This window comes from Hakea prostrata, chromosome 2, assembly GCF_041222555.1.
Source record: "Hakea prostrata isolate BN-2017 chromosome 2, UWA_Hpros_2, whole genome shotgun sequence".
Lineage (NCBI taxonomy): Eukaryota > Viridiplantae > Streptophyta > Magnoliopsida > Proteales > Proteaceae > Hakea > Hakea prostrata.
The window spans coordinates 62,636,701-62,659,356 of record NC_142601.1 but is presented as its reverse complement, the minus strand read 5'-3'; the positions used below and the strand labels follow the sequence as shown (position 1 = coordinate 62,659,356).

The 22,656-nt window shown below is 35.9% G+C and overlaps 1 protein-coding gene across 1 annotated transcript in view; it reads right to left on the bottom strand.

Moving 5' to 3' along the window:
* The window catches only part of MEE18 (maternal effect embryo arrest 18), a 31,775-nt gene extending 10,817 nt beyond the window's left edge, over nt 1-20,958 (bottom strand). The window contains exons 1-6 of the mRNA XM_089145746.1: nt 20,723-20,958; nt 19,878-19,994; nt 19,613-19,745; nt 4,914-5,010; nt 907-950; nt 86-242 (exon numbers count right to left, since the gene is read on the bottom strand). Coding sequence (XP_089001872.1) covers nt 86-242; nt 907-950; nt 4,914-5,010; nt 19,613-19,745; nt 19,878-19,994; nt 20,723-20,900 — 726 coding nt within the window. The 5' untranslated portion in view covers nt 20,901-20,958. The remainder of the gene's footprint in view (nt 1-85; nt 243-906; nt 951-4,913; nt 5,011-19,612; nt 19,746-19,877; nt 19,995-20,722) is intronic.
* Between the last annotated feature and the right edge of the window lie 1,698 nt (nt 20,959-22,656).

The window sequence follows — 22,656 nt, the reverse complement described above, 5'->3', positions numbered from 1 at the left end:
GGTTGAGTAAGCTGAGCTGTTCATAGGCTTTTCTTTGATGAATAAAGATATTCACATAAGCATGAAACAGAAGCAATCACCCTACCCATAATTCACAGCCCAACGTAAGCCTGTCATTTGTGGAAATTACTGGGAGAACAAGACTTTCAGACGGTATATCTGAAACACGGGAAAACAAAAATATTGCAGCATCTAAAGACTGAAAGAATATGCGTGCCCCTGCAAAGAAGAAATTTCCGATGCTGCAAACATAATAGAACTCTGTAAGTTTTAAACATGCCAACAGTTGAATTAGATATTGTGCTTGCATAGTAATAAGGCACAACATTCACCCATTGGTAGTCAACCTCTGGCAAAACTTGAAAAGCAGTCAAAAAGCATTAGTACAAGTAATTTGATTTATCATCCAACTTTTAGATGATAGATAAGAAACATTAAATGTTTGGGCTACCCAGAAAATACATGCTCTCAAAACCTTCAGGATGAAGATAAATCTTTTTGCTGGTGAGATGTAGGGGATAGTTTCAATGTCAATGTCAAATGTGATACCTAGGCCATGTCATGGATTTATATCCTCCGCATCTTTAGGTAAACCAGCACTTAGCATCCCTGAATTCCCTATGGTGCTAGGGTGCCCTTCTGATGCTTCATCTATAAAATCATCAACTGATCATTGCAGAAATATTACCAATTTTCTCCAAAGGAAGAGGGGGGGGGGAATCCTTCCTAAAGTGCCTAACTAATTTTTCTTATTCACCTACTAGCACCCATTCTTCTCCCAAGACCTGCTTTTTGGAGATGGCATGAATTTAGATTACTCACTAGACCTGGTTACAGTTTATAAAACTTGACCATTATATGCATATCATAATATGTTTGAACTATTCATCTTGAGGACGAATGTACCTGCCATTGCAGAAAGAGAAAGATTCACTTGACCGTCGAAGGATCTGCAATACAGATTCAAATCAACCATCTAACCATGAAAAGTTCAATACTACAAATTGTGAATAACTAGACTTCACATACTACTAATTGCTGAACCGAATCGTAATACAAAAGGTCTTTACTGAATTGAAATGGATTTAAAACTGTGAATCATAGGATTCACAATAACACCCCAAAACAATAGGAAAACTACAGAAAACCCAGAAGCAAAGGAAGTATCAAAGGACTTATTACTCTTAATGCATTATAATTAATTCAAGATCATGTAACAAAGTTTTAGAAGTTCATACATATTTAACAACATTGTCATCAGCTTCTGTGGGGGGGGGGGAAATTGCAAATCCCACAATTCTTGCTCTTAGAAGAATAAGTAAATGGGGTTTTTAAAGCCCTTGGATGTCTGAAGAGTCAAAGAAAGGAAAGTGACAAGGAAACACAAGAATCAATTTTTTAACTTTATTTTATTTATTATTTTTTTTCGGTGGGGGAAAAGTTTTAGGGACACCCAAAGACAATTGGCAAAAAGCGCCCCCCCCCCCCAAAAAAAAATCCTATTGCCACTTGGCAAACACCCCAAAATGTCTCTTAAATTATTGTGCAATCGTACACTTTGCTAGCAAATTCCATTAAGTCATGGTTAGATAATTTCATAATTCTTATATTGCCCCTAATCTCTTGTGATTTTACAATGTTGCCCCTAGGATATGATCTTCTTTCTTCCTCCAGGAGCTCCTTCTTCCTTCGTTCATCATTGTATGTTATAATAAGATATAGAATAAGACAAAATTAAGGGCATATTTGTCATTTCCTCTAACTAATTAATGGTTCAAACGGAAAAGGGGGTAATTGCCAATTTGGCATAGTTTTGAGGTGTCCATGCTTTTGGCCAATTATCTAGGGGTGTCCCTGAAATTTTCTCCTTTCTTTTTAACACCAAGTATGACACTTTTCCACTTAATGAACTGAATTATAGATTCAATGAACCTGGATGGAGATGAAATGGGGCAAATTGGTTTTTGCAGTCTTAGTAACATATTTATAATCAATTTATTTATTTATTTAGATTTATCCTAAGGCCTTTTATTTCCTTTTGAGTAGACTAGGTAAGACATTTATAATTTATACAATTATCTAGATTTAGCTTATGGCCTTTTACTTTATGTTGAGTAGACTAACATAGTACTGGAGTTCCATTATATTTGATTTTAGATTTTTTTTTTTTTTTTGGATGAATTATTTGGTTTCAGAATTGAATAAAGAGTCCATGATTTTTATCTATTTAATACTATATAACCATTGTTAAAATTTAAAAAGTGGATTCCATAATGAATTGAAATTGTGTGTGGTTTGGTGCACCCGTAGCCAATGTTGTGTGAGCTCCCCCCCCCCTCTCTTTTCAACTTCTGTAAGATCTCTCTCCCTCTTTCTTGTTCTTCTTTATACCATTATACTGTTAATCTATTGGGCTCTGTTCTTAACATAGCTGCAGCCGAAGAGAACCAAAGTTTCTTCTCTTCAATCCCTTTATTTCAGATTTAGTGCTGCAGCTGCTGCTACTACCCTAAGAGCAACCCCTCCTGTGGACATAAGTCAAACTACAGGGTTATACGTCTATAGATGCCTGCTGGTTGGTTATCAGCGCGTGCTAACGTGAAACGGCTATCTATTCCAGATCAGTGCCCATGTGAAGTGTGAGAACTATATCAACGACTGACATGCTACTCATTTAGAATTTTTTTAAGAAATAAAATCTCCACCCATAGAGGTATCGATCCATCCCCGAAATTTTGAGTCAATGCAACCCTCCTCATGCCCGGGGGGGGGTGCTCTCTCTTCTCCCTTCTAGTTTGTGATAGGCAGGTAGGGGAAGGAAGATGTGAAACAGAGGCTTGAATCAAGACCACCTTGTAGAAATGGGCTTTTACGCACCACAAACTGCCTTGGCTCAAAGCACTAGTTCACTATGATTCTTTATTTAAACGCCTATTAATGCCCTTTCCCAGCCTGCCTTGATCTTCACCCTTAGGTCCCTTCTATGGTTCTACCCTTATTTTGTTTTCCCTTCCAAGATTACCCACCTCACTCACACATTTTATCCCACTTACTTGCTTTCCTTTCATAGTCTTGACTCTTGGACTCTATGATAATCACAATATCACCATATGAGATCTGAATAGTGTTCCAGCACACAGATCCACACAAACTAATGTCACATAATTAGTAAATATTCAATGGTGTTCTTCTAAAAATCAATCCAACAGGAGTATGTGAACCATTTGGCCATTGATTCATTTTGAATCAGTGGAATTTAAAAACTGAGGTTTTAACAATTCAAATGATAAAAACCAGAGAAGAATTATAACAACCACAAATGGTTTTCTGAAAGATCTCCACCCTCAAAAGAAAGATAACTTACAAAATTATCTACTGGAAGTTACACAATTAACAAAAGATGCAATACATGCTTGGGAACTATGATACAAGCTGAGAGATTGGTTGTTACAGCAGACAAAACATTACGCACAAAATGGAACTAGTGAACCGGGAGGGGGGGGAGATGAGTAGTCAGGTAAGCCAAAGCAAAACCCAAAACCCAAAAAAGAAAAAAGTCTTGACAATGATCTTAGGAATGGAAGAGAAGTCCTTTGGTAGCTTCTTATCACTTGTTTAATTGAATGACTCTTAGAAGAGTAACAAACAGGGGAAAAAACACCAGAAAGAATTCATTAGCAAGAAGAGAATTGTCTGTCTATGGTTCAACTTAAGATCTCCCCCCCCCCCCCTTTCAACTTAAGATCTCCACCCCTCAAAAGAAAGATAACTTATAAAATTATCTACTGGAAGTTACACAATTAACAAAAAGATGCTATACATGCTTGGGAACTATGCTACAAGCTGAGAGATTGGTTGTTACAGCAGAGGACAACATTACGCACGAAATGGAACTAGTGAACCGGGGAGGGAGGGCGAGAGAGATGAGTAGTCAGGTAAACAAAAACAAAAGCCAAAAAGAAAAAAGTCTTGACAATGATCTTTCAAATGGAAGCGAAGTCCTTAGGTAGCTTCTTATCACTTCCTTAATTGAATGACTCTTGGAATATTTACAAACAGGAAAAACCACACCAAAAAGAATTCATTAGCAAGAAGAGAATTGTCCTCTATGATTCAACTTCAAGAAAGATATCTTGACAATGACAGAATATGAAAAGATATTGTAGTATTACTGACACCCCAGACGGGCTAAGATTGCTAGGGAGAATCTAACCACCGATATGCCAAATTTTGGAATTAAAAAATAAAAATAAAAAAATATCAAACTCACAATGATGATTACATTTTATTCCAACCACCACATCCAGCACTTTAGCTGTCACTAGATAGTATTGAGAAGTTGGCAGTTACATTGGCTGACATACTATTTATGACCCAGTCACCCATGGGACTGTCGCTGTGTCTTAATATACCTTTTGGTCATCTCTACCCAATGCCTTAGGCTTTGTGTTTCACCTCCAGATGGAAGGTATTTCATAGGCTGCCCACTTTATTTAATATGCTACCAAAGCTGAGTCTGTTTATTGCCTTCCTCGGATGTATATCCACATGTATGCTGAAGCTACACCTGAAACAGAGTGCTGAGGGGCAGGCCTTGCCACAACAATCAATCTGTCAATGGATGACACTAGTAGTCTAAGGTCAGGCTATGAAACAGCATCAGCAAAAATTGCCCCCCCCTCCCCCCATGGACTCAGCTTGTGAGGAAGCCTTCAGCACCAGGTTCGCCCATTTTAAGTCCTTCATACTTTATCTAGGATCTTGGACATGCCTTGATGTCAAAATGCCCTTGGGCCATCTCCACTCCACCTAATGCCTCAAGGTTTAGAGTCCTACCCCAAGTAGTCCCACACATGTTTGTCTAGAATACAACCACAACTTGGTATCAGGCAATGAGTAGCAGTGTTAAATACCTGACTTTGAAAATAAACTAGAAAAGCTTGAATTGTTTCCCTGTAGGGTTTTGATACATCTTTCCATAAAGGGTGCTCTCCTTCAACAATTTTGTACCTGTCATAAATTCACCCAACATACCAATTCCAATAAGCGCTCCATTAAACTAACAAAAAAAATTTCATAGAGTAACAAACAAAAGCAAACCCAAGGGGATAGCCCAATTGGAAAGGACCAGAGTCATAATTAAGAAGTCACAAGTTCAAATCTCCTCTCGACCCACTTATTCAACAAAAAATAAAAAGTCTAAAAGGTTCTAGATGGATGGATCAGCTAAAGCAATATGCAGTATAAGATTCTAAACAAAATTACTCATGGGAGGGTAGAATAAGTAAAAGAAGGTCCGTGATATTCCTGCTACCATGTCAACTTTGTATTGGTCAATTTTGATGTACAAAGGGTTCTAGAATATAATTTCCACAGGAAAGACAACCAAAGATGAACTTCAACAGCTAAGCTAAATGCCAATAAAAAACAAACAAACATGGAAACAAGTCATCAAAATGTACAAAGAAAAAATGGCATAAAAGATAGCAAGTAATATTTAAAAACAACACAAGTTCATAATGTCACTTTGAAAATAGTTCAGAACATGCGTAACAAGAAATGCCACTCAAGATAATAACTCTACTTAGTTCTTGACAAATCATTGAAGGCTTTCCCTCCCGGAAACCTCCCTTTTTCTTTGCTCTTAGAAGGTATTAGGTTTGAGGTCATCATGGAGGTGAATCAAGAAGCATGCAGTCATGGCAAGGAATTTTTCCCCTCTTTACAGTTAAATAGGTAAAAACCAAAACCAAATTAAATGGAAATGGAAATGAGAATGCATCAAAAGCAACACTATTTTCACTGGCAGACAGCTTTAAGCCTTATTAATCATTGACTATCCACACCTTAAGTTTGACAATTTCATAATTATAACCCTGCTCAACCAGGATGTAAGATAAAATCTAACCAAGATCGCACAGATTGATCAAAACACCCTAAATAGTGATATAACAAGGTCATGAAGCATACGTTCTTTGGGATCCATTGAAGACAATATAAACGCAGTGGAATCTTCTCTCTAGTCTCCTACAAACAATGACCTCTCTTGTTGGCACTAGTATCTTCTCCTCTAAGCTCCTCCATTTTCATTGGCTCAATTGACTAACCACTCTTTGTACTCTCTCCTTATGTGTAAAGAACTATGTGTGTTTATCAACATTAAAAGGAGGGACCTATCATCTCCTTATATAGGCAACATATCATATCCTCCATTAAGATCTAACGGTCCCTATTAGCACACACTAGCCAGTCCATATTAAAGTTCTAACTATATATCTTCCAAATTGGACCAATTAAGGAAACTAGATAAGAATAGGATACAATAAACCATAGTCCACCTTACTATGGAATATTCTATTAATATTATAACATTCTCCCACTAGGGTTATATTGCTTGTAACTAAAGTCAACTAAAACAAAACTCTATCTGTTTTTAAGAAAACAGTTGAAAAATACATTGAAAATGTTTTAACCTTTAAGTGCACAAGTTTATATTAGTCTAGAGATAATACTAAAATTCTATCCCTTCACATAAAGCCTCAAATACCGAATTATAGCAATAATTGCATCTTTTAAGCGACAAAGGACCATCCATAGTCACAACTCTTAACTCTACTAAAATGGATGATGCAAGATGGCAGTGCGGCAATTGAATGACATTTTGTTTATATCTTTATATCACATTCCTTATGTCAGTCCAAATCTCTTATTTTATGTGACCTAAGGCCACGAGAGAATATATTTTATGGTTCCCATGAACCTATATGTCATTCTTTAGTAACTCAAGTTTAATTTTATGCGTTACATGACATACCTCAAGGCTAATAAATAATTGTCTCAACCTTTGTGATAGGTCGCTTAATTGCATTAATATTATATCAAATCCTTTGTATTTTAATGAGACTAATTGGTTGTTTTATTGGATTTCTATTATATGGACATATTGAAGCATTAGGATATCAAGTCCAGAAAAAGAGTGGTTTAAAACCATAGTGCCACATTTTTAAATCAAATCAAAGAAGATTTGATTATGTCCAAAGCTGGAGATTTGATTTTGTCCAAATCAGAAGGATTTTCATAAAATGTCTTAACTCAACAAACAAAGATTTCATTCTCTTTTGCAATTGGACATCTAAAGAAGAAGCTGAATTGGAAAGTGACTAAATTAGAAACCACTACATTGGCAAGAATGATAATGGAAACAATCAAATAGGCAAGGATGAAGAATGGAAACCATCAAATGGGCAAGGAGAAAGAAAGGAAACAACTGAATGGGGAAGAATTGCATTGCTAAAGAGAACAATGGAAATGACAAAATTGGAAAGGATGCAGAATTGGCAAGAAAACTTTATAAGAAGGAAGGCATTTTCGGAGATTTATTATCACACACTATCAACAAGAAGAAGCCACAATTCTAAGGAAGAAAAGGCACGATGTTTTCCATTTTCATTTCTTTATTCTTTTTTCCCATGTCTAGCTAATTATATCTTTCAATCAAGATTAATAGAAGTTTGATTTTCAACAATTGTGAGACTCCGAGTAATTAGTTTTCTTTAATTTTCAAGTATTTATACATTTTCTATGTTTATTATGTTATTGGATTAATACTTAGACAAAAAGTCTATTGTTTAATGATTAATTCAATACATAGTCAATTAGAATAATTATTTATATTCAAATATAAATGACAAATAACATCCTCGAATGGGTAATCAATGCCCTAGAGAGTTTGCTATGAAAATGTATGTCCTAGTTTAAATAAACAAGGCTTTTCCGGGTTTATTGACTAGGGATTGGATCTTTAATATTTGATGCGATTAATAGACATGACTCAAAGGACAGAGCTGAAAGTTATGTTTATTAATTAGGGAATAACTCAAAGGACGGATCTAAAGGTTATCGAGAAAGTAGGGAAAGATTGGTTGTTAGAGCCTTAGAGGACTGATCCTCAATGACCATAACCAATCTACCCGAAATTAAAGTTTTTGTTTTTAAGTCAATGATCAATTGAAAGAATCAATACTGAAATTAAATCTTGATTGAAAGTTTATATTATTCTAATTTTTTTGTTAACTACTACATCTGTTTATTTGTTTTATTCATTATTTAGTTTCTCGGCCCCCCCAATTTTTTATCAATGAATAAATCTTCACCAATATCTGCGGATTTGACCCTACTTACTGCTATTACAAATCAGTTGAGAGAAGGATTATCTTTGGTGGATTCAACACCCATCACATTACTTAAAATTAACACACCTTAAGACACACATAGTATGTAACATGATAATAATGTAAAGACCCATATATCACAACAACATATAATTAGTGCATACGTAAATAAATATCGATAGACAAGTACAGATGAAAAAAATTTATCACATAATAGAGCAAAATGTAAACACTACCACTAAAAACCACATCAAAGGATGCTCCCAGGCCCATAATCACTAAATGTCTCAGAAGTCTCAAAATACATTAGGGTGAAGGCCCTTAGTCAAGGGATCTACAACCATATCATCTGTATCAATGTGCCCCGTTATGACATCACCTTCTTTCACCTTTTCTTTAATGATTAAATACTAAGCAAATTACATATAGACCACCTGAAGTTTGCAATCAATTACATTTATTACCCCTAGAAAAAAAAATCAATTACAAACGGCCCCTGTGTCAAGAATTGAAGTTAAGTGATAATGTCATCACAAGAAAATATCTGAAATACCAATTTTACCCATTCTCTATGTAAGTATTTTTACAATCCCAAATTTACCTTGCTTCCCATAATCTTCTCTCTACTCTCTCCACTCTTCTTCCTAGTCTACAGAGGACTGGCCTCACCCTTCCACACCCCCCCCCCAAAAAAAAGGAAAGGAAAAAAACTGGATAATGTAAAGGATAAACAAAAAAGCAAGAAGAAAAACTAGATCGTCATTTTTTACAGAAATATGCATAAGGAACTTGTCAGGAATGAAATCAAATAAAAAAAAGAGACAAAGTGGAAATCAGATTTTAGGCAAATACAGGTCAAAAAGGAGAAGAAACAATACTTGCAACTTCTGTTTCCTCACTAGCTCCTTGAAGAACCCAAGTAAAATGGCATCAAACCCGATTAGTTTTCATGATTTCTCTCATTCTAAAAGCGATTTTGCACGTGGGTCCTTCACCTTTTTTTCACAAGAACCCAAAAATTCTTCCTAGTAGAAGTGTCAAGAAAGAAATGCTGAGCTCTATTCTATGAATTATGTTCTCTTTTTCTAATGTAGATACCGAATTTGATTGATCAAAATAGTAGCCAAATAGGACCTTTTACAGGGAATCAAGGATATTGGTTTAAGAACAAGGACTAACTAGGTCTTCAAAACAGCAGTATGCTATAAAGAAGAATGGATGGAACAATATAAGAGAATTAAGAAAACAATAAGAACAACAAAGTAACATGTAACACCCGGGCTTCTCACCGCAAGGTGGATCGATTGGATCAAACACCAACCTTCCTTGATCAAACACAAGGAGTCTTAACACCCGGGCTTCTCAACGCAAGGTGGATCGATTGGATCGAACACCAATCTACCTTGATCAAACACAAGGGTTCTCCAAAAGGAGGAATGCTAGCAAGCAATTGATTTCATTTCCAAGTTTGGTTTTTCACCATTTACATAAGTCTCTTTATATAGCATTCTAAAGAGACAAAAACATTAATGGTAACATCCAACCACTAGCTAACACAACCTACTACAAACATTAATGGAAACATCCAACTACTACCTAACACCACTAGTCAAAACAACATTGGACACATCCAACTACTACCCAACACCACTAGTCAAAACAATAATGGAAATATCCACCAACTATACCCCACCACTAACCAACACCACCTACTAGCTCCTTTTGTTGACTTTTCAAAGCTAGACTTGGGCTTAGTTCAAAATAGTGGGCTGATATTCTTCTTCCACTAAAGTGATCCAAGCCCATGAAACCATGGGCTCATTTTAACCCGCTCCAATAGTCTTAGCCCATGCAAGCCATGGGCTGTTTTGGGTCATGTCCTTAGGCTTTAATGGGCTTGAGCTTTGGGCTTTTCTCTCTTTTGTATCTCCTGCCAATTCTGCATCATTTTCTCTCTTGATTCATAGTGTGGGGAATAGAGGATAATAGACAAAGAAGGGATGAAATTTTTTTCGCAAAAATAAGAAGTAAATCAGACTCTCTAAGCAAGCCGAAAAGGACATCTTCTTTGCAAATATAAACACATTGGATGAGAAAATGGAAAAAGAATCAAACAACCGCTGGCTTAAAGATTTGCAAACCACCAACCGGAAAAATAAACTCATCCCCACCATCTCCTTTTACATGGTGGTGGCGCCGTACTACTGAAGCCAAAGAAGGCGGCGGCAGAGGAAAAGAATAGAAATGTTGGGTGAGAGGAAGAGAGAAAAAAAATTAAAGGTTGGGAATGGTGACCATTGGATTAAAATTGACCATGTGTTCATCATCCAAAGGGGTTAAAAATTCAACTAGGAAGGGCAAGATTGGTATTTTAAATATTTAATTGGTGATGGGATCATTACATAACCTCAATCTTTAACAATAAGAGGCATTTATAATTGACTTTTTTCAAGGGGTAGCAGATAAAATTGATTGCAAACCCAAGGGGTCTATATGTAATTTGCCCTCAAATACTTGATCTCCATGGGTTTAGGCTTTGTGATACATAAAAGAATTGTTATCACAATACAACTAGAAAGGTCTATCCACAATGTCAAAAAACTATCAACTGCCTAACAAGATTCCTTAGCCAAACTACCTGAGTAGCCTTTAGACAAATCAACAAGCTCCTGAATGTCATTATGTCAACTACATCTCATCGCATCCAACCACATATCAGAATAAAGACCAGAGACAACTCCTTGATAGGTAACTGGATCAATCATACCTCCAATGTTATAGTTATGGTCACCCAAGTAGACCATTTAGTATGGTGATATTGCAGACATTCTCTACCTAATGGATCTCTTAAATAAAGCCTCCACAACTGCATCTTGAACTTGAGGAACCTGAATAGGAAATCAACAACAATAGGCTCCTGGAACTCAATAGCTCCAACATTTGATGTAGTATTCTCTACATCCATATGAATAGGTAGAGAGAAAGATGCAGATATTCCAATATTACTACTATACTCCACAATCAGTGAACATAAGCCACCGTTCTCGGCTACATCAAACTCCAAAAACTTGGCTGTTTAAGAATTCACAATTCAGGTACCTCCATAAGGATTGTAAACACGAATCCCTTACAATGATCTAGTTAAGAAACAAAATAGCAACAAGTAGTTTTAAATTCCAACTTTCCCGATGTAGGATTATACAAACTTACTTCTATAGCACAACCACAACTTTAAGATGGTTCAAGCTAGGTTTTCGACTAGTCCACAGCTCAAAAGAAGCCAAAGGAACAGATTTGGGAGAGGCACGGTTAAGCATATAAAGAGTTATTTTCAAGGCTTCATCCCATAAAAACTCAGACATATTAGTCCTACTAACCATACTCACCATATCTACAGGGCATTTTGGCTACACCATTTTGCTCAGGGTTGCAAGGCATAGTAAACTGACCAACTATATCAAAATCCGACAAGTACTTGGTGAATAGGCCCTTAAGCTGTCTAGCATCCCCATGATTGCCATAATACTCTCCTCCCCGATCAGATCTAACAATTTTAATGATTTTTCCTAATTGCTTTTAAATTATGTCTTAAAGATCTTGAATTTATCAAGAGATTCATATTTTTCCTTAATTAAGTATATTAACCATATTGGAAGTATTCATCTATAAATATGATGAAATAATAAAGGTGACTAAATAGAGACCACTGATTTTCGTGTGAATGACCTCCAACAGGTCAAAACTACGTACTGTAAATTTCTTTCTAATACTTGTCAACTTACCACTTATAATAATTTACACAAGTCTCTTGGTACCTTCAAGGGTAGGGAGGATGTTAAACTTTATCAACCTTCCTACTTTTTTCTTAGATATGTGGTCAAGCCTTTTATGCCACAATATGTAAGATTATTCTTTAGGCAAGGGTCTTGTGGGGGCAGCTTTTCAACATTATAAGAAACAAAGATATCCTCAACAGGAGTCAAACACAATCTATATAATCTGCATGAAATTGTGTAGCATCCAACCTTATTTGAATTAGAAAACATAAATATTTTACTGCATTTTACTTCAAAAGAATACCCACACAAGTCTAAAACTGAAAGAGAAATAAAATTTCTTCTAAATGTAGGTACATAGAATGTGTTCTTTAACATCAATTTAAATCGAATATCTAATACTTTTTTAATATCAATTTAAAGTCAATATCTAATACAAAAGTGATGTCTCCCGCAAACTCCATGTTCTATTATACATGTGTCCCCATCATGAGCTTTAACTTCCTCTTAATTGGCTTCCTCCTATTTATGAACCCATGTATTGTGGAAGTACCACTATCTAGCCACCAGGAACTGAATGGGACTAAAAAGAATTACATTCACAAACAAGAGCCAAAGAATCATTAGATTTATTCTTGCGTTGGTTAACCAAGCGTTATACTTACTTGCAATAGGTCTTCATATGACCCTTCTTCTTACAAAAAGGCAATGGACACCTCCCTTCTTTAAGGGTTCTTAGGTCCCAAATTGTTAGTCTAACTAGGTTATTTGTCTTCACCCTAAGTATCCTTATGGTTATTTAAACTTCTTACCCTTATGGGTGATGGGTTTAGACGCAAACAAGGCTACATGGGTTTTGTCTTTCTTTAATTTCTCTTTTTCATCCATAACCCTAGAGATCAAGTCATTTATTGACCAGGTTTCATAGTGGAAAATGTAATTAGTCTTTATAATGCCGAGCTCTTGACGGACAATACAAGGGTAAAGAACAGAAATACTAAAGACCTTGAATTTGGTTTGAAAATCAACCATCTTAGTGACATAATCCCTAACTTTTTCAAAACCATCATACCTCAGGTTAAAGAATCCCAAAAGAAATGTACTTATTTCAACACTAGATGAGACTCAGTACCTCTGTGTCACTGCATCCAACAATTCCTTTGGTGCACTAAGCGAGTAAACTACTCTTCAAATGTTCCTTGATGGAACCTCTTAATTGACAATAAGTAGGTACAGTTACTTTTCACCTAAGTAGCATGAGCGGGACCCCGTGCCCATTAACAACAGAATGTGAAGCATGACTCATACTCAACATCGAGAATCAATGAATCATTAAATGGACAATGACTTGGAAACCGGAATAATGAGATCTATTAATTTATCGTGTTGGCCCTGTTAATACATAGTCATTGTTATGATGCTTGATGAGATGAACTTATGTTTGTGTTTTTTTTTTTTTTTTTTGGATAATTTATCATAATTATGATTCTTGAATGCTTTCTTTTTTGGATGAATGTGACTATTGAATTTTTGTTTAAATTATTATACAAAGTAGTTGTATTAAAAAGTAGTTTGTAGTTGTATTGAAAAATTTTGACCTAACCGTTTTGGTCGCCTTATTGCCTTAGGCGTTGCTTTGTCGCCTAAACGGAGCCCCAATCGCTTTGGTTGCCTTGACAATCTTGCTTCTATCAGTCAAAGCTGTCAATTTCTCAATAACCAAAGATATGTTGAAAACTACCATTTCCATAACAAACAATCATCCTCCTTTCACTTCTTAAAATTTGCACATAAGACGGTAACCATATTATTGTTAACAAAAAAAAGTGATTGAAAAGCAAACAATGCTTACTTTATCACCACAATTTGGATAACATGTAACTTAAAACATTGTAAGTACATCACTAGAGGGCACACATACATAATTATATAAATACCTTTAGGCAAAATTCATGACATACAGTTGTAGTATTTAATTACATATCAACGGCCATGAGAGAACATTCCAACCTTTGAAAATCTACCACCTTTGGGTTTATAAACTTCTTGAATCAGTCAACTCTCAACCATATGTTATATATGCCACCCTCTTAATGCCAAAACACAATTATTAACACCTTTAAGTGTATAAAAAATGCATTAACACTAAAAACATCCGATTATTATATGTGACTGAAATTCCACAAATCCAACCATAAATGCTACTGTAACAATCACCCACAATCAAGTCCACGAAACTCTCTCATACAAGGATATGTTTTATGTTACCCACAAAACAATATTAATTGTAATGTTAAACTGAATAGCAAGGGGTTGGATTGCCTATAAAATTACAACATATGTTGATACATCATTTGAAAAGGTTGTTGCACCTTTACTCCATCTAATAAAGAGTGGTCCTACATCAGCAACAAGAGTAGGCCTACGCCCAAAGACTTATCTTCAATTCCTTTAAGCAAGGTTACGGATTACCAAAAGGCAATCAAACTTTATAAAAAAATGTGTCATACACATCATAATTGCATAATTGACATATGAAGCATGCTCACAATACTAAACCATAAGCCAAAATGTAAAAACCATGCCCAAAAAAATCCACCAAACGGCAGCAAAAATACAAAAGCCATAAACAAGTCATATCATTAATTCATATACATACAAGTGAAATTAGGCCTTAAAAATGGTTCCATTGTGTTTAAAAGGACAAAAGATTGAGCCTCAAAGCACGACTCAAAATTCCTCACAGTTTGGCCAAATATTAAAAAACAGTAAGTGTATAGGCAATAGAGCATTTTGATTGTGACAATATCAACTGTTACAATTGCAATGACATAAACACAATCAATTTATATTTACTAAACATCACCAAACAATTTTTAATCAGAAAAATCAATTAAAACTAGTCCAACAGAAACCAAACCAATAAACCAAAATCGGCTAAATCAAACAGCAAGCAATGGTGAACCAGTACAGTCGAACAGTTGACTAGCCAACTACGGTTCATCCAACTTACCCCATCGGGTCAACCTGTTGAGCCGCCTAGCCAGGTTATAGGGTCAATTGGGTTTGACCCGTTGGTCAGCAACCTTGCCATGCCATATCCCTTTAATAATTAATTATTAATTAATTAAAAAACCAAAAAATTGGGGAAAATACCCACTGGCTTCCGATGGAGCGTCCGGCAACCAATGGAGACTCATAATATATCGAAATCTTTGTTTTCTCAAGAGCTACACAACCATCGACTCAGATTTTCAAAACTTTTTCTAGAATAAAAGTTATAAGCCAAAAACCATATTGTTTCAATGGAAACTCATGGGAGAAAATTCAAAAAATTTATGTCCAATTTTGGAGCCGAAAAATTAATCACACAACTTCCTTATGGGTCTTTAATCAATTTTATGATTGCTCTAACACCATATGTAAGATAAAATCTAACCAAGATCGCATATATCAATTAAAAACACCCTAAATAGTAACAAAATTAGGACATAAAGCAAGCCTTCTTTGGAATCCATTGGAGACAATTAGGAACACAATGGATTCTTCTCTTCAGTCTCCTACATACAACGATCTCTCCTGTTGGCACTAGAATCTTCTCCTCTAAGTTGTTCCATTTTCACTAGCTCAATGGAATAATCACCCTCTAAATTCTCGCTATTTAACAAAGAACTATATATGTTTAATCAGGGTTAGAGGAGGGACCTAGCATCTCCTTATATAGGCAACCCATTAAATCCTCCATTAAGATCTGATAGTCCCTATAAGCCCACACTAACCAGTCTATATGAGTTCTAATAGCTATACTCTCATATTAGACTAATTTCAAAAATCAAATAAGAATAGGATACAATCAATAATAGTCCACCTTATGTGGAGTATTTTATAAACATTCTCTCTTATTGGGTTTCCTAAATTAGTCTAATATAGAAGATATAAAGTCATTATAATTTTAATATGGATTGCTAGTAATAGGCAATACAAACCATTAGATCTTAATGGAGGATCTAATGGGTTGCCTACATAAGGAGATGTTAGGTCCCTCCTCTAACCCTGATTAATCATGCATAATTCTCTGTACATAAGGAGAGAGTAGATAAAGTGGTTGTTTTATTGGGCCAGTGTCAAAGGGAGGAGCTTAAAGAAGAAGATCCTAATGTCAATAAAAAAATATCGTTGTTTTTAGGAGACTGAAGAAAAGATTCTGCTGCATTCCTAATTATGTCCAATGGATCCTAAGGTAAGCTTTATATCCTTCTTTCATCACTATTTGGGGTATTTTTATTCAATCAACAAGATCTTGGACAGATTTTATCTGACATATGGTATCAAAACTAGCATAGAATTGATCAAAGACCCATGTTGTGTGACAAATTTTGAGCTCTAAAATCAAACCTATACATGTTTATAATTTTCTTCCCAAGGTTCCCATCAAAACCATACAGTTTTTGGCTTATAACTTTTTTCTATAAGCTTTGGAAATCCAAGACCATGGTTGTGTAGCTCTCAACAAAGGAAGATTCCGATATATCATAGGCCACCATAGGTTGTCAGATGCACCGCCATGCACCACCGGAATCTTGCGAGTATATTTCCCAATTTATGGTTTTTAATAATTAATTAATTAATTAAAAGAGTGATGATGTAGCGAGCTAACCCATCAATGGGTTAAACCCGACCCAACCCGCATGGGCGTCAACTGACCCAACGGGTCAGCCTAGTAACCTAGTTGACTGGTCAATGGTCAGTCTATCTGGAACAGTATTGGTTGGCTGCTTGGTTTAGGTTTGGCTTATTGTATCGACCCAATTCAATGGTTTAATTGATTCAGTTTATTCAAGTTGTTTAGTGACGTTCAGTAAATATAAATTGGTTTATTTAGATGTCATTATGATAAAGACATTTAGTTCAATCAAAAGACTCACAACCAGAATGCTATAAAAATATATATATATAATTTTATTTTATTTTTTTGGCCAAACCATAAAGAGTTTTGACGCGTGCTCTTGTGGTTTTATGTTTTGAACCCTTTCAAAAGTAATGGAACCATTTTCAAAACCTAATTTTACTTCTATATATGTGAATTAATGATATGACATGTTTATAGCTTTTTTACTTCTGATGTCGTTGGGCAGATTTTTGGCATGCTTCCTACATGTTGCGTTACAGTATTTATATTGTGACCATGTTTCATATAATTATTATGAAATGTAAAGCACACATGTTTTATAAAGTTTCATTGTCTTTTGATAATCCCGAACCTTTTTCAATCAATGTATTAACATGTGTTGTGATTTTATAGGCAATTCAACCCCTCACCATTCAGTTTGAAATTACAACTAATATTGTATTGTGGGTAACATAAAGCACATCTCCATATGAGAGAGTTTCATGAACTTGATTGTGGGTGACTGCAAAAGTGGCACTCATGATTAGATTTGTGGAATATCAGTCGTATATGTTAATAGGATATCTCTGAGAGTGAATGCATTTTTATTCACCCAAAGGTGATGTTGTGTATTGGGCATTAAGAGAGTAACATATACAGCATATGGTTGGGAGTCGACTGATCCAAGAAATTTATACACCAAAGGTGATAGATTTTCGAAGGTTTTCCAAGGTTGGAATGCTCTCATGGCCATTGATATGTAAGGGGGTAACACAATTGTATGTCATAAATTATGGCCAAAGGTATTTACATGATAATATACATATGCTCTAGTGTGTACCTGTATGGTTTTAAGTTACATATTACCTACATCATGCCAATAAAGTATGTATTGTTTAATTTTTAGTCATCTTTTCAGTCAACAAAATATGGTCACTATTAAGGTTCTTATAGGGTCAAATTTTAACAAATAGGATGAGGATGTATTGTTTGCTATGAAAATGATAAATGTCCACATATCCTTGGTTACTGAGAAACCAGCAAACTTGACTAATAAAAGTAGACGAGATGAAAATTTGTTTTTGCTACTTGGGTGAAAGTAATCATATCCATTGTTGTCAATTACGAGGTCCATCAAGGAACACATAAAGAGCAATTACCCACTAAATGCACTGCTAAGGAGTTCTTGGATGCAATGGGACAAAGGTAGCGACTCATTTAGCGTTGAATAGTATATTTCTGCAGGGATTCTTTAACACAAGGTATGATGGTTCTAGAGGAGTAAGGGATAATGTCATTAGGATAGTTGTTTTTCAAGCCAAACTCAAAGCCCTTAACGTTTCTCCTCATGACCCTTCTATTGTCCATCAAGCTTATAACACCATTCCCATTAAGTTTGACATTATTATAAAGACCAATTCCCAAGATAAAACTTGGTCTATAAATGACTTAATCTCTAGAGTTATAGCTGAAGAAGAGAAATTAAAGAAAGAAAAAACCCATATAGTCTTGTTTGCATCTTAACCCAACACATATAATACTAAAGCATAAAAGGTTTAATAACCATACTTATATAGATGCTCAGGATAAAGATAAAGAATCTAGCTAGACTATAAATCTGAGACCCAAGAAAGTTTCCTCGAAGAAAAGCTTCCTTCAATGTGGTAGATATCTAGGCTGTCAAAGAAACCTTCATGATGATGATGAGAATTAGATAAGTTTAAGAGGAGAGTCAATTTTTGTTGGGCTAAAAAAGGGGTAGTAAATTAAGTCTAATGAATTTCACCCCACTAAAAAAAAAAGTTAAGTCTAATGAATTGTATCCTCTAGCTATCTTAATTTCCAATTTTGACTAGGAGTGTTGGGTGCTAAAGTGTCTGTTTTTCTGTCTTTTACCAATAGTAGAAAAAGTAGCTTTAATTAACATAGCTATTCTATTCAACAATACCAACAAATTCAGCATTATCCCAATTTCAAGGGGTCAACTACATGGATCCAACATAGACAGCCAGGAAAACTAAGTTCTAAACAAGAAAAAGGGAATGAAGATACAGCAAGAGAGGGGTTGGGGGGATGAGAAGAGAAATAAATGAAGGCAAGTTACAGGAAAGAGGAAGATGAAAGTATGAGGAAGGAGGCACAGTCCAGCAAGGCAGGAGCAACTCAACTAAATGGGTTCTACGGTTCTACCACATTGATCACAGTCCAGCAAGGCAGGAGCAACTCAACTAAATGGGTTCTACCACATTGATCCTTGCCTTCCAACTACCTCTGTCCAATGTCATACTCAGTACAGAACCCAGAAAATGCAGATCCTTCCTAACAACTTCTCCTACGGTCATTTTAGGAATGCCTAGCTTTTTTAGCTCCTTCAATAAGAACCTTATCACTCCTTACTAGGGGGTCCCTAGGCCTATGTTAAACATGAACATCCCATCTCAAACAACTCTCTTGGAGCTTGTAATTGATCAGGGCGCTCCAAGCCTCTTATTTCCATCCGGAGGTGTCTGGATCCAAGATAAATCTCAACAAACTTATTTACTTCCCACAAAATAATCTATGATCCAATATAAATCTCAATAAACTTATTTACCACCCACAAAATAATCTATAATCCAATTTAGGTTTGATCGGGACTTGTGCTTTCCAATAAAAGGAGAAACCATGAACTCAATTCTTGTGTCAGTACAATGTGCACAATGGCGTAACAAGGTAACATGTAGAATTTCTGAATGAATCATATCGAAAACACTCATATAGAGAATCTGTTGAAGTACCATTCTAATTTGGCTTGTAAAGCATCAAGAGGTAAGCGGTGACCAAGCAATCTTCGCACAGCTAGAGCTTCAGAAGTACTTTCATCAGACAATCTCAAACATCTTGACCTTATGTCTCCAACAGCTGGACCACCTGCAGCATACACATCCAATTATATAGTACCAATGCTATAAGGGCTCCTCTTCAAGCAATAGAAATTAACTGCAGACAACAAATTGAACTAGAACAAAAAATAAAATGATGACCCACAACTTCCCAACATACCAAGCACTCTAACAATCTCAGCCGTACTTCCTCCATCATCAGAGACAGGGAGAACATGTGCAACACGAGTTGTTAACTTTTTCAATTCTTCCACAACACCATTAAATGCAGTTCCACCTGAACGAATACATGCTAATTATAATGCATTCCTTGAACTTTATAATAATAATTGGAAGGAGAAAAAAGTACCAAATCCAAGAAGAAGAAGAAAAAAAATTTAAGCAAGACCTCAAATTCAGTTTCAAAGATATCCAAATCCAATTAGGTCCCAGCATCGCATAAAACCACTGAGTTATATGGTGGATGGCTATCAGTTCAATGGTGGTTATGGTGGTCAGGGCCTACAGTGACCCAATGCCGGTTTATCATCTGAAAAATGAAAAAGAAAACGTTTTCTGCCAATAGCCCCTCAGTGGTTCCACTGACTTGGATATAAAGCCATTGACAAGTCATTTCTTCTATGTAAGGATGCAAAAAGAGCTAAGAGACCCACAAACAAAAAAAAAAACGAAATGTTGCATTGGCAATATCACTTGGTTGTCGCAGTCCCCATAGGTTTCAGATCTCCATATACTGTTTTCACTTATAATTCAATTCAGAGAAGTGAAAAGGTCAGGGATCCCAACCATACTAATAGATTGCTGTTTAGAGATTTCATTACTCGTACTATCTCGTTTTCTTTTCCTATTTTTACCATACACTATCGATTCACATTCGCTTCGTTTGTTCTGCATTCTAATTTGAAATCACTTTATTCAGCTGCACACGAAAGAAGACACGGAATTCGAAGAAAACGAAAAATCTGGGGCAGGGAGAGTAGAGATTAACGATGGGGAAGGCCAAACCTGAGAAAACAAGCAAAGAAGGTTGCTTAGGATTGGCAAAGGATTGAGCATGGATAGCTGAGGAGCATGGCTTAGCCATGACCAGAGATCTGGAGATGGAAGGCGCCTTTGAACCAAATGAAACTACTGGAATGGTTGCCGCCTTACATAACGCTCGACTCAAACCGCTGTCCGCCATACTACCGGGAAAGCCCTCATTAACTATCCGAAAGAGATCGGAAATTATCGGCCGTGAAACAAATACGGCATCTTAAAGAAAACGTATACGGTAACCGCTCACCCATGCGTCATTGCGATTTGCGTCCTCGAATTTCGTAATTGACGAGATTGCCCTTTCCCAATGGTCACGAAAGGGTACCACAAAGTTTCGCCCGGCGACCCAAGCCCCTTTTGAGCCCGACGGGTCCTGGGTTAACCGGGGCTTAGATTCTAGTCTAAATCCTCTTCACCCATCCTCCCAGGCTCAAGGTTGGTCTAAGTGTCTAACACAAACTTGCCCAGACCCACATATGAAGATGGGGAAACGGAAGGACAGGCAGTTGGGTGGAAAGGATCAACACTATTCGCAAATCTAGAATTAAGTTGGGCTGCTTTAGCCTTTGTTCTAGTGTAACTCAGTTACACTGGTTTGACTCGTACTTTCATTTCCTTTAATTTGTTCTTCGTGATCTGGATTTAGATCACCTAGGAACATAAATGTATCCAAATTTTCAATTGGATTTGGACTCATATCCATTTAAAAGCAACTGCATACGTTTTTTTTCAAATTTGGATGATTCAATTAATAATCGGATTCGAATTTGGATATGTCAATTTAAGTTAGATATTATCCGTCGATAAATATTCGACAAATACTATCTATATGCGATATCCCTTCAGTAAATCATTTATAATTTCCTTATCATCTTCTAATCGCAGGAAATCTAACAGTTCTATTGATTTGGAAAATGGAAACTCCAAAATTGTGCAAAATCTACGGTTGTTTCTTGGTGCTTCTTTATGGTAGATTGCTATCTTTCGTTGGATTATCAAACACTCCAGTGGATTATATTCAACAAAAATTTTATCAATCGATGCTTGGTGTCGATCAATAACAACCTCAATAAAAAGAAAGTAAAAATCAACTTGAATGATTACTCTTTGTAAAGGATAAGTCTCTGAATTTAAATTCAAATCTTTCTCTCACTGCCTTTAGTGACGCGAACTAGGCCAATTCAACTATTGATCGACGATCTACAAGTGACTACTGTGTCTACTTGGGCCCTAACTTGATCTCGTAGAATTCCAAGAAACAACCCACTGTAGCCCACTCTCTACCGAAATCTGAGTACAAAGGGGATACTAATGCTACCTCTGAGTTGATATGATTACATCAGCCATTGTTTGAACTTGGGATTGTCACCCTACACAAACTATATACTGCGATAAAAAATCTATGTAACAATGTTCAAAGCCCACTCTATACCCTATATGAATATCCTCCTCTTCACAGCAGAGTGTGAGGCTCTTACATTAAGAGCTAGGTTACTTGAGGCTCTAGCAAAGGAATGGATTATATTCATGTTGAATCTTGACTGTAAAATTTTGACTGTACAGTAATGCCCCTATCCCTCCCTATATTCTACCTATCATACAAGAAATAAAGGTGTTAACTACTAAGTTTTTAAGTTTCAAAACCCATTTTATCTCTAAGAAATCCAATATTGTTGCAGATTTCTTAGCAAGGCCTTCTCAGTTGAGAGTCCAACAACATGACCTTGTTCTAATGGGTGGTTATTAAAGCTACGCTTGACCACGCCTTTGACTCACAATGAATAAGATTGTTGATTACGAAGAAAAAAAGAAGAAAAAAAAAACAAACTCTTCACTCCCAGCAACTCTATTATAAGGAAAGACAAGAAGTAAAAAAAATAATAAAAATAAAGCCCATCAGC